Genomic DNA, 14,367 nt, shown 5'->3' on the forward strand with positions numbered 1-14,367 from the left:
ATTTTAAACATTCCTTTCTTTGATCATGTTTATTGTGCAGGTGTTTTTTTTTTTGGCTTAAAAACATTCGTAATTACAGCTGTGTATGCACCTACTGTGGGGAGTATCTCTGGTACGAAGAGCGAACGAAGTCTCATTCTACGGGTTTGCTTTATAACAGTAAGGTGTTTTCAAATTCGTTATTTGTCAATTTCGACAAGGCGTACCAATATCCGCCGCGAAGCGCGGACCACGTATCTAGTTGTAATATTATAATCCGTACTTTTCAATAAAAGAAACCGCTGAAAAGATAACACATAAGTTATTAAAATTTCACTAAACAGAAACACTATTTATTAAAATTTGAAAATACACAAGTTACATGTAAAATAAACTTAACATAGAAATAAATATATAACGTGAGAAACAAAAGCACACTAAAACTAATACACTTCTCTTTGTTTAAATATCAGTTTTAAAGGATTATCCCTTTTCATAGCAATTCCGAATTTTTCGTTCATGTCAAGTTTTGATGCATCGGCATTATTGGGAAGAGTCATATCGAATTCGCGAATTAAAGACGCGATTATTAGTTCAACACTCTTGATACCCGATGGCATCCCTGGGCATATCCTCCTCCCGGATCCAAACGGTAGTAACTCAAAGTCTTGGCCCTTATAATCTATCTTCGAGTCAATAAATCTTTCAGGGTTGAAAGATAAAGGCTCGTTCCATACCTTTGGATCTCGGCCCATTGCCCAAAGATTGACAAATATTTTGGTATTCTTCGGAATTGTGTAATTCATAACCTCACAAGTCTCTGCTGCTTTGTGAGGAAGTAAAAGAGGCACCGGTGGATGTAATCTAAAAGTTTCTTTGATGCAAGCTTGAAGATAAGTTAATTTAGATAATTCGGAGATGATGATTTGTTCTGAATGGATTTCTCTTTTTATCTCTTCTTGTATTTTTGATATCACGTTTGAATGCTTCACAAGTTCAGTCATAACCCATACCACCGTGGAAGTTGTAGTATTTGTTCCCGCTACAAATAATTCCTGGGAAGAAATACATATAGTTATATTAGTTATAGACAGTGAAGGATTTGTGAATTATATTTGAAGGGGCGAAACGTTAAAAAATTAGAAAAACAATATAATAGCTTAAGACGTCGAACTTTCGTATATAAATACACAATATTCAGTAGTTTGGAGTAGCTGACCCCAGTTGATTTGCACTGGATCTGCCCCAAGTTATAGATCACCATCTCTAAATAAACTAACAAAAATAACTTGTTCTTATGTAAGAAAAGAATTCTCTAAGTTAGGAGTCACTACAAGAAAAACAAATTTTCCTATATATCCCTACACGACGAAGTCAATGTGGGACCCACTCGTCGTTTAGGAAGCATGTTATTTGTCGTCCCGAAAATATTTCTACGATGAAGCATCCCAAACGACATATTCCCGACGACATGTCATGGATAGGGTTACACGAACTACATGCTGTCCGAATACGTCGTCCGGAAAAGTTTATGATTTTTTGTAGTGAGTGAAGTAGATAGAAAAAATTACCGTGACCAATTGATAGATTTGATTGTTGGAGAATTTATTTTCAAGCAACCGGTCCAAGAAGGATTGAGCTTGTTCCGAAGACCATGTTGAAGATTCGACACAAGCTCTTCGTTCCTCAATCATTTCGTCCCAATACGAAAATATTTTGGCAAACTCTTTCGCGGATCCTTTTGTTGTTCCATGAAGATCAAATCTTTCTAGAACGGGAAAAAACGAACCAAAATCTATTACACGACCTCCATACGCGATAATTTTATGCATAGACTCTTTAAACCAATCCCGCGACCCTTGTTCACCTTTGAAATCTAGCGTATCAGAGCCGAAAACAATGGAGCTTAAGGTGTTCAACAATGTAGTGAAAACTACATCTTCAATGTCAATCTCTTGTCCTTGCTTTTTACGCAAGAAACCTAACAAGTGTTCAACTTTTTTCTCTTTTAACGTAGATTGTGCGTCTAAAGCTTTATTTGAGAAAAGTTCCGTTCGACAAAGTGTTCTTAACGATTTCCATGTTTGATTGCACTCCGACCACATGAGGGAGTGTGGTAGTAAGCCTTCTTGCTTAAATGCAGCAGGAACCGTACGAGATGAAAGAAGACGATCTTGAGTTTTGAGAATTGCAGTAGCTGCTTCTGGTGAAGAACCCACTACAACTAGCTCATTTCCTAAGTGGACAGAAATGAGAGGACCGTATTTTTTGGCGAATTTTGCTGTGTCGACATGAGGTTTGTCCCCCATTTGAAGTAAGTTTCCGATGATAGGCAACTTTGGTGGACCGGGTGGAAGGTTTTTAGCGCTTTTATTGTGTTTGAAGACGAATAAAAGGAAGATGATTGTCGATAAAATTAAAAGAGGAGGTGATAGATTATTATCATTAAGAAAAGTTGAGATATGATCCATTAGAGAACTATGTTAATTTGTATTATTATAATCTTGATTAAGGGTTTTAATCTGTATTGTTTGTGAAGATGGTGATATTTGAATTGGATATCGAGTATATTTATAGGCTTAAATTGCATGGCTATTACATTTCTTTAATTACTCATGAATCATGAATGATGAAACTACGTTTGTTAGTTCTACGGTCAAATTATTCAGTTACGTCTACCCATACCTTTTTTATTTAATTGTTGATTAACATGTGTGTGATTTTATAATGATTATGTTAAAATGTTAATCAATCTGTATGACTAGTTCAACAGCTTGTTTTTGTTTTTAAATGTCTTGCTACGTACGAAGTACGGACGATTATTAACGTACTAATTAAATTACTTGTAGTACACGGTTTTGTAATATACTCCATATTTTGAGAAGATTTGGAAATTTCTGCATTATTTAACTATTAATAATTATTCCAAAGATAAACCTAATTAGTTCACTTGGCCTCCAGTCCAAAACAAGGAACACCGCAACTTCTGACATTATTTACGAAGCCTTAAAAATGATAAATAATACTCTATCCTTCTAGATTTAATAATGACAAATGAGTATATGTTATAATTTAGTAGGCTTATAACTACCTTTAGTGGTTTGATTCTTGATGTTATAATTCAGTAGGCTTATAAATACCTTTAGTGATTTGATTCTTCATTAAGAATACTAATAATGAAGTGTAAGAACAAAGATGATAATGGAGAGAAAGAAAGAAACACTTTGTAAGTGTGAGAAATGGTGCAAGTTTAATGCTTGCATTCATGGCTATTTATAGCAAAAATATCACAAGTTTAGGTAATACAATAATATTACTTTTGTGTATCAATAATTTACTATCCATTTATATATATATATATATATTTATATATTATAACACTCCCCCTTGGATAGCAATTTTGTTTGTTGAAGATCAACTGTAAGTTACTGCCTCGTTAAAAAACCTTGCTAAAGAAAACCCAGTGGGAAAAACTTTAGCTAAGGGAAAAAGAGTGCAGCATGGAGTTGACTCCCCCTCAAGTAGACATCGCTTCGGTTGTTACATCTTTTGAACATGTCTCATGCCAATGTTATGAACGTGTGTTCTGAAAATAGCAGTTGGAAGTGCTTTCGTGAAAAGATCAGTAGAGTTTTTGCTGGATTGAACATATCTCATTTCAATCTCGTTGTCCTTAATGAGATTTTGAGTGTATGAGAAGAATCTAGGAGGTATGTGTTTGGTTCGGTCACTTTTGATATACCCTTCTTTCATCTGTGCTATGCAAGCTGCATTATCTTCATAGATAATTGTTGGACTTTTATAGCGTTCTAGTCCACAAGAATCAGTAATGATTTGTGTCATTGATCTCAACCAAAAACATTCCCGAGTAGCTTCATGTAATGCAATCACTTCGGCATGATCTGATGATGTAGCAACAAGTGTTTGTTTTTGAGAACGCCATGATATTGCAGTACCTCCATTTAGGAATACATATCCAGTTTGAGATTTAGCTTTATGTGGATCAGATAAATAACCTGCATCAGCATAACCAACCAAATCTTGTTTTGATTCGTTAAAATAAAATAATCCTAAATCAGTAGTTCCTCGAAGGTATCGAAATATGTGTTTGATCCCATTCCAGTGTCTTTTGGTAGGAGCAGAGCTGAACCTTGCCAACAAATTAACTGCAAAAGAAATGTCAGGTCTTGTACAATTTGTAAGATACATAAGAGCTCCAATTGCACTAAGATATGGTACTTCTGGTCCAAGAATATCTTCATGATCTTCACATGGACGAAATGGATCAGTTTCAACATTGAGTGATCTAACAACCATAGGAGTACTTAATGGTTTTGCCTTGTCCATATTGAAACGTTTCAAAATCTTTTCAGTATATGTTGTTTGATGTACAAGTAAACCATTAGGCATATGTTCAATTTGTAAACCAAGGCAATACTTGGTTTTTCCGAGATCTTTCATTTCAAATTCTTTCTTTAGAAGTTGAATGGTTTCATAGATCTCTTTATTTGTACCTATGATGTTAAGATCATCAACATAAACAGCTATGATCACATATCCGGATGTTGTTTTCTTAATGAAAACACAAGGCAAGTAAGGTTATTTGTATACCCTTTGCTTATCAAGTAATCACTTAATCGGTTATACCACATACGTCCCGATTGTTTTAACCCATATAAAGATCTTTGTAATTTAATCGAATACATTTCTTTGGGTTTTGCATTTGATGCTTCTGGTACCTTAAATCCTTCAGGTATCTTCATATATATATATATATATATATATATATATATATATATATATATATATATATATATATATATATATATATATATATATATATATATATATATATATATATATCACTATCAAGTGATCCATATAGGTAAGCAGTCACAACATCCATGAGATGCATTTCTAAATTTTTAGAAACTGCCAGGCTGATTAAGTACCTAAAAGTAATTGCATCCATAACAGGGGAATAAGTTTCTTCATAATCAATTCCCGGTCTTTGAGAAAAACCTTGAGCTACAAGTCTAGCTTTATACCTTGTAACTTCATTTTTCTCATTTCTTTTTCGGACAAAAATCCATCTGTATCCTACAGGTTTCACATCTTTAGGAGTGAGAATGATGGATCCGAAAACTTTTCTTTTATTGAGTGATTCTAATTCAGTTCGTATTGCTTCTTTCCATTGAGCCCAATCATGTCTATTTTGACATTCAACCATAGATGTTGGTTCTGGATCATCATCATTATTCATGATGTCATATGCAACATTAAATGAAAATTTCTCATCAAGATTTTTCATTTCATTTCGGTTCCATAATATTTTTGAATATGCATAATTGATTGCAATTTCTGTATTGACATCATCAATCTCCTCTGCAGTAGGAGTACTGATTTGTGGTTCTTCTTGAACACTTTCTTTTACTTCATTATCAGCTGATTTTCTTTTTCGAGGATTTTTATCCTTTGAACCAATTGGTCTTCCACGTTTCTGACGTGGCAAAGATTCATGAGTGACGTTATTGCCAGCTTTTGGAATTTCAATTCGAGCTGGAGTATTTACTGCTGGTATATATGATTTTGTCACCGTTTTTGTATCTGTAAATGCATCAGGCAATTGATTTGCAAGTTCTTGTATATGCATTATCTTTTGAACTTCTGTCTCGCATTCTTTTGTGCGAGGATCAAGATACTTTAATTGAGGTTCACACCATGAAACATCATTTTCTTTATTTTTCATTTCTCCCCCTAATCTAGGGAACAATGTTTCATTAAAATGACAATCAGCAAAACGTGCTGTAAAAACGTCACCTGTCATAGGTTCAATATACCTTAATATTGAAGATGTTTCATATCCAACATATATTCCCAACCTCCTTTGAGGACCCATTTTTGTACGTTGTGGTGTCGCAATTGGAACATACACTGCACAACCAAATGTTCTAAGATGGGAAATATTTGGCTCTTGACCAAAAGCAAGTTGTAGGGGGGAATATTTATGACTTGCACTTAGTCTGATGCGAATCAATGCAGCAGCATGTAAAATTGCATGACCCCATATAGATACAGGGAGTTTTGTTCTCATTATCAATGGTCTAGCGATTAACTGTAAACGTTTAATCAATGACTCGGCTAAACCATTTTGTGTATGCATATGAGCAACATAATGTTCAACAACAATTCCTATAGACATGCAATAGTCATTAAATGCTTGAGATGTAAATTCACCAGCATTATCAAGTCTCACCCTTTTAATGGTGTAATCAGGAAAATGAGCTCTCAATTTAATAATTTGGGCAAGAAATTTTGCAAATGCCACATTACGGCTTGATAACAGACAAACATGAGACCATCTGCTAGATGCGTCTATTAGAACCATGAAATATCTAAATGGTCCACATGGTGGATGAATTGGTCCACATATATCACCTTGAATTCTTTCAAGAAACATTGGTGATTCTTTCTCAACCTTAAGTGGTGAGGGTCTAGTTATCAATTTTCCAAGAGAGCAAGATGTACATGGAACCATTGTATCATGATGGATTTTTCTATCCTTTAGTGGATGTCCATGAGTACATTCAATAATCCTTTTCATCATTGTTGATCCTGGATGGCCTAATCTGTTATGCCATAAACTGAATACACCAGGATCAATATATTTTTCGTTAACTACCATATGTATTTCTGGTATATTTATATGTGTATAATGTAATCCAGAACTAAGTCTTGGCAGTTTTTCAACCACGTGATTCTTGTCAGTGATACTTAAATATTTCTCATTTTCTGTTGTCACTGACTGATAATCATACCCGTTAAGGTATATGTCGGAGAAACTCAATAAATTTCTGCTTGACTTGGGAGAAAATAAGGCATCATTTATTAAAAATTTTGTACCATTTGGTAGTATGAAATTTGCCTTTCCTATCCCTTTTATCAAGTTAGCAGGTCCTGATATTGTATGTATAGTTCCTTCCGTTGGTTTTAGATCAATAAAATATTCCTCGGATTTAAGTATAGTGTGTGTAGTTCCACTGTCTGCTATACAGAGATCTCCACCACTTGATTGATGTTGTATTCCAGCAAAATTCATATTGAACTTCATATATAAGAAATAAATAGTGAGTACATTAATATTACACAATATTTTACACGCAAATAGATAGTACTGAAACATTTAGCAAACATAATGACAAAGACAGACGATATTAAATTGTTTATTTTTCGAAAGACACACAACTTAAACATTCAAGAAATCTTCATATAAATCAGATGGTTTCTCAGTGACTGTTGGATCGACGTTATCCACAAAGTTTACTTCCTTTTCTTTATCTTTCAGTGAATCCTGATACATCTTAACAAGATGTTTAGATGTTCGGCAAGTATTAGCCCAGTGGCCCATTCTACCACATCTGTAGCAAGATTCTTCAGAATTTTTAGAAGAATTTTCTTCAACATCTTGTTTAGTGGGCTTGTTTTGTGGTTGATATTTATATTTTCGTGGATTATTATTTCTTTGACCACCACGGCCACGACCACGACCACGTCCTCGCCCATTACCATTACCATAAGGATGGTTTCTACCATAGTTATGGCTTTTGGCATGATGATGGTGATGTTTATTATAACCACGACCTTGCCCGCGTCCTTGTCCCTGTTTATAATTATTTGCAGTATTTGCTTCAGGGATTTTAAGTGTACCAGTAGGACGGGATTGCTGATTTTTCATTAATAGCTCATCATTTTGCTCTGCAACTAAGAGATATGAATTAAGTTCAGGATATGTTTTGAACTTTAGCATTCTCAAATTTCTTTGCACTGTGATGTTTGCAGCATTCATTGTGGAGAAAGTTTTCTCCATCATGTCTGCATCACTTATTTCATGTCCACAGAATTTAAGTTGTGAACATGTATTATACAGAGCTGAGCTATATTCATTTACTTTCTTAAAGTCTTGGAACCTTAATGTTCTCCATTGTTCCATAGCAGCTGGAAGTAAAATTTCTCTTTGATTATTGAATCTGCTTTTGAGACCTTCCCATAAAACATGGGGATCTTCTACAGTCACATAATTATTTTGTAAGCATTCATCAATATGTTGATGAATAAAGCAACATGCCGTTGCTTGTTCTTTTTCAGAACAAGTGTTGTTTTCATTTATGGCTTCAAGAATGCCTATTGATTTAAGATGTATTTTTACTTTTATAACCAATGGCATGTAGTTGTTTCCAGTTGATTCTAAAGGAGTAAATTTAAGCTTTTCCAGATTCGACATTTTCCATTAAAACAAACAACATGATAAATTATAGTCACTTTATATTCATAAGTATATAAACATTAAACATAAATTTAATATAACATAAATGATAAGTAGGTGACAGTGTCGACCATATGTAAGCAATCATTAATAAATGTTATATAACATAAATATAAATATTAGTAAACATAAATGATAATTAGGCGACAGTGTCGGCCATATAAATGTTAGATAATAGAAATATAAATGTTAGTAACATAAATGATAATTAGGCGACAGTGTCGGCCATATAAATGTTAGATAATTGAAATATAAATGTTAGTAACATAAATGATAATTAGACGACAGTGTCGACCATATATTATTCAGGTGGTATAACCGACCATATATCATTTAGGTGGCAGAGCCAACCATAATTAGTATTAAGATTATCGTGCTGATAACGTGTTATAATTCAGTAGGCTTATAACTACCTTTAGTGGTTTGATTCTTGATGTTATAATTCAGTAGGCTTATAACTACCTTTAGTGATTTGATTCTTCATTAAGAATACTAATAATGAAGTGTAAGAACAAAGATGATAATGGAGAGAAAGAAAGAAACACTTTGTAAGTGTGAGAAATGGTGCAAGTTTAATGCTTGCATTCATGGCTATTTATAACAAAAATATCATAAGTTTAGGTAATACAATAATATTACTTTTGTGTATCAATAATTGACTATCCATTTATATATATATATATATATATATATATATATATATATATATATATATATATATATATATATATATATATATATATATATATATATATATTTATATATTATAACAGTATATAGTTTAATAAAGGGAAGTGATTTATAGACAACTAAATTTTATCCATTTACAACTAAACATGTTTTATAGTATTGTACAGTACAATATTTTAAATTATAATTGGTCATTTGGTTGTTTATGGATAAAAGTTGATTGTGTATAAATCATTACCCTTTAATAAATGTCATTATTATACATACATTTTGTTTATTTTATAAATTTACACTTTACTTTTTAACTTACATATATATTTTTTTTAAAGCCAAACTTCTATTAAAAACACAAGAGAATAAAACATCAATGCCTTAAGGCTTACATACAAAGACTCGACGAAACTCGACTAACCTATACAACAAAATATCTATATACCATGTATATGAATTAACCAAAAACCCGAAAATTATTCTAAATGTAGGAAAACACTTGTAATTCTCAAAACCGCTATGAAAAACGAACAACTTGAAAATTCAAGCCGGATAGGAAATGAAACGGCAGTTGTGATGACCCGTCCTAATCCATCCGGACAAAGTCCACATTGATTATAAACGATTCACAATAGTTGATTACATCGCGAGGTACTTGACCTCTATATGATACATTTTACAAACATTGCATTCGTTTTTAAAAGAAAAACTTTCGTTACATCGACAGTTGACAGGCATGTATAGAATTTCATAATATATCAAAATATAATTGACTTAATAATAATCTTGATGAACTCAAAAACTCGAATGCAACGTCTTTTGAAATATGTCATGAATGACTCCAAGTAATATCTCTAATATGAGCAAATGCACAGCGGAAGATTTCTTTCGTACCTGAGAATAAGCATGCTTTCAAGTGTCAACCAAAAGGTCGGTGAGTTCATTGGTTTATCATAAATAATTATTTCATAATTTTAATAGACCACAAGATTTCATATTTCCATTTCTCATAAACATACGTCCCATGCATAGAGACAAAAATATCATTCATATGGATTGAACACCTGGTAACCGACATTCACAATATGCATATAAGAATATCCTCATCATTCTGGGATCCTCCTTCGGCATGATATAAATTTCGAAGTACTAAAGCACCCGTTTAAAATAAATTGCATGTATTCTCAGCCCAAAAATGTATATTGTAAAAGCAATTAAAAAGGGAGCAAATGAAACTCACAGTTTTATATTGATATACAATATTGCAGGAAAGCACGTAGACGCATCGAAGATGATAAACACGAGGTTTGATTCACAAAAATACCCCCGAACATTACCCATAATTTCCTTGGCAATAACCCATATTTTCCTTAACTCTAGCTCGCTCGGAAACTCGTTTTGTAAATTACTTGGACAGCACTCCGTCGTAATATTTTATGTACATTATTATTTTTGTATCGCAAAAATAATAACACTAATAATAAAAAAATAATACGATTAATAATAATCTTATTAATAATAATAATAATAATAATAATAATAATAATAATAATAATAATAATAATAATAATAATAATAATAATAATAATAATAAATAAATAATATTACTGAGTATATATATTTGTGTATGTGTGTGATTTTAATCGAGCGAAAACACTGGAATTTATAGATGTGGCCTGACAAACACTGCCATGCGATCGCATGGGTTTGAAGGCCTGTGGCCATGCGATCGCATGGCCTCCCCTTCCAGCTCACATATTGTTTGTCATCAAGCTTGTCGACATATTTTAAAAATAATATATATTATATATAATTTATATTAATTATATATATAATATATTATATTCACGTGCATAGTTGACTTGTAATTTTCGTTTCGATAAGTCGTACGTCGTCACTCGACTTATGTCCCGGTTTCGATTTTTCGAACGTCCTATCGTATACTGAGAAAACTTGTACTTTACGTTTCGTGAATCGTACCTTTATCAAAATATAGTCTTAAATCATCCATAAACTATACCACTGTAGCAAAGTTACCGTAAAGTCATTTTTTACTGTAGCAATTCACTGTAGCAAAGTCAATTTCACTGTAGCAAATAGTGATTTTCGAAAACACTGTAGCATTTTGGGTACTGTAGCAATTTGAAAATGTTACTATCGTTTACTAAATAACTTGAAATTATATATATGTATATATCTTTTTAATATACATAAATCAGTTTTTATATACACATTGGAAGTTATTTATAAATAAATTTTAATAATAAATATTTCAACTTATCATATATATTCAAATAGATATTTAAACCAATAAGTTTAATGTACGGTATCAAATAATTAATACATTGTTACCTTTTCAAGTTATAGTATATATGTATCTATTTACATATAATTGTTCGCGAATCGTCGAAAATAACCGAAGGGTATTTAAATATATAAAAGTAGTTCAAAAATTTTGAGATTCAGTTTTACAGACTTTGCTTATCGTGTCAGAAATGTTAATCATACAAAGATTAAGTTTAAATTTGGTCAAAAATTTTCGGGTCATCACATTACGTCTACGCAATTTGCCAACAATATTGAGTCTCAATATTGAACTGTGAGTTATAGATCCCTTTTTAAATACTTTAAATATTTTTGGGCTGAGAATACATGCAATTTATTTTAAACGCGATAAGACACAAGTACATACTAAATTCTACACTGAGTTAAACCGGAAATCCCTTAGCTTTGGTAACTAGTAGCTGCCAGTACATAGGATATGGACTGGTGGGCGCGAATAATTGTATATGGATCCATAGGGCTTGACATCCCCGTCCGAGCTAGAGCGCTAGCCTTTTAACGAACGTATGTTATTTGAGTTTAAGACACGTTGGTTTGTGTGTATTAAAACGAATGGGGTAATTATCACTATAGCGTTAAGTTTAGTTACCAGGGTGCTCTGTTACGTAGAATCTATTGATAAACTTTTGATGAAATCTTGTGGTCTATCTTTATATATGTTTATGACTCGAGCAATTAAACCTATAACTCACCAACATTCGTGTTGACTTTTTAGCATGTTTTATTCTCAGGTCCTTAGAATGCTTCCGCTGTGATGTGCTTGTTGCCTGCATGGAGTCTCTCATGCTTTGTACAAAGTTTATTGCATTCAAAATAAAACTGCGTTGTGTAATAAATAATTGGACTGTGATGTCAACCTGTAAATTAAAGACTTATGTATTTCGGGGTTTTGCTTATACCTAAGCACTCGCCCACATGTTTAGAAAGTCACTTATTTTAATGAATGCAATATTTTATCAAAACGTATCATATAGAGGTCAAAACCTCACTGTGGAATCAATGATTAACGTGCCGCGTCAATAGCGATTTTGACGGGTCGTTACATACGTTTTGCACCATATTTTCTAAGACTACAACTCGGGCCCGAAGCTCATTGACTTATTATATTATTCCGGGATGATTGTCGGTAGGAACGAGCGAATGAATAAGGTTGGGGATTTTGGATATCATATAATCATTGCGAGATATCCTGGAAATGAGGGTAAATATGGTGTTTCGGACTGGTTCGCTGATAAGTGTTTCAGGTTCATCGTCAAAAAGTAAATTCGGTTGGTGAGAAGGATCGCCTTCTTCGCGTCTCTATTGATTAAGTCGACTACGAATCCATCAGATGAATTGGGGATGGATGACTGGTTGATTCATTCTGGTGACGTTGCTTCCGGAGCTTAGATGACTATCCATTCGGAATAACTGTCGGGATAACTATCAGAATAGATGTCGGAATCCGAGGGACTCGAACTAGTTGAAGGATTCATCTCGTACGATCAGATGAAGGATTTTCGATAAGAAATAGATTATAGGATGTAGATTAGTATCCTGCAATACATAATTTACATATGCATATATAATACTAAAATCTCATAAGTTACGGAGGAATCTACGGAAGCTGTCAGGCAAAGATAACAATAACAGATACGCTAAGATATGAATTAGTAGATACGATAAGATACGAATTTTGTCTATATACTATTCATGCAATCATTGCAGTAAGATGTGTCTAGACTAAGAATGATAAGCAGGTAATTTCCTAGGGATGATAAGCAGATGATTTCTGACTAGAAAGGATAAGCAATACTTTTGACATGCAGACACGGTCGAAGTCCAGACTCACTAATGCCTCCTAACGACTTATCAGTTAGACACACTAATGCAGACCTGGTTCACTAAGACCTCTGCTCTGATACCAACTGTGATGACCCGTCCTAATCCATCCGGACAAAGTCCACATTGATTATAAACGATTCACAATAGTTGATTACATCGCGAGGTACTTGACCTCTATATGATACATTTTACAAACATTGCATTCGTTTTTAAAAGACAAACTTTTATTACATCGACAGTTGACAGGCATGTATAGCATTTCATAATATATCAAAATATAATTGACTTAATAATAATCTTGATGAACTCAAAGACTCGAATGCAACGCCTTTTGAAATATGTCATGAATGACTCCAAGTAATATCTCTAATATGAGCAAATGCACAGCGGAAGATTTCTTTCGTACCTGAGAATAAACATGCTTTCAAGTGTCAACCAAAAGGTTGGTGAGTTCATTGGTTTATCATAAATAATTATTTCATAATTTTAATAGACCACAAGATTTCATATTTCCATTTCTCATAAACATACGTCCCATGCATAGAGACAAAAATATCATTCATATGGATTGAACACCTGGTAACCGACATTCACAATATGCATATAAGAATATCCCCATCATTCCGGGATCCTCCTTCGGACATGATATAAATTTCGAAGTACTAAAGCATCCGGTACTTTGGATGGGGCTTGTTGGGCCCGATAGATCTATCTTTAGGATTCGCGTCAATTAGGGTTTCTGTTCCCTAATTCTTAGATTACCAGACTTAATAAAAAGGGGCATATTCGATTTCGATCATTCAACCATATAATGTAGTTTGATTACTTGTGTCTATTTCGTAAAAACATTTATAAAAATTGCGCATGTATTCTCAGCCCAAAAATATAAAGGATAAAAAGGTAAATGAAACTCACGCTTATAAATATTGTAAAACAGTTATTAAAACAGTGCATGTATTCTCAGCCCAAAAATGTAATGAGTAAAAGGAGCAAATGAAACTCACGCATATAATTATTGTAAAACAGTTAATAAAGCATTTGCATGTATTCTCAGCCCAAAAACGTAAAGAGTAAAAAGGGCAAATGAAACTCACCGTATTGTATTTTGTAGTAAAAATACATATGACTATATTGAACAATGCAGGGTTGGCCTCAGATTCACGAACCTATATTATTCAAATATATATTAATATACATAGTTGTAATCGAATAAATGT

General features: G+C 33.0%; 1 protein-coding gene across 1 annotated transcript; it reads right to left on the reverse strand.

Annotated features, from left to right (window-relative positions):
* Positions 1–422: 422 nt before the first annotated feature.
* On the reverse strand, positions 423–2,450 carry LOC139840798 (probable (S)-N-methylcoclaurine 3'-hydroxylase isozyme 2). Its single transcript, XM_071831043.1, has 2 exons — positions 1,551–2,450; positions 423–1,034 (listed from the first exon to the last, which is right to left on the reverse strand). The coding sequence occupies exons 1-2, from the start codon at positions 2,448–2,450 to the stop codon at positions 423–425; spliced, it is 1,512 nt and encodes a 503-aa protein (XP_071687144.1).
* Between the last annotated feature and the right edge of the window lie 11,917 nt (positions 2,451–14,367).

This window comes from Rutidosis leptorrhynchoides, chromosome 4, assembly GCF_046630445.1.
Source record: "Rutidosis leptorrhynchoides isolate AG116_Rl617_1_P2 chromosome 4, CSIRO_AGI_Rlap_v1, whole genome shotgun sequence".
Taxonomy (NCBI): domain Eukaryota; kingdom Viridiplantae; phylum Streptophyta; class Magnoliopsida; order Asterales; family Asteraceae; genus Rutidosis; species Rutidosis leptorrhynchoides.

Coding starts and splice junctions, on each gene's coding strand:
- LOC139840798 (XM_071831043.1), bottom strand. CDS start 2,450: ATGGATCATATCTCAACTTTTCTTAATGATAATAATCTATCACCTCCT. Junction 1,035..1,550: donor AAATCTATCAATTGGTCACG/GTAATTTTTTCT, acceptor ATTTCTTCCCAG/GAATTATTTGTAGCGGGAAC.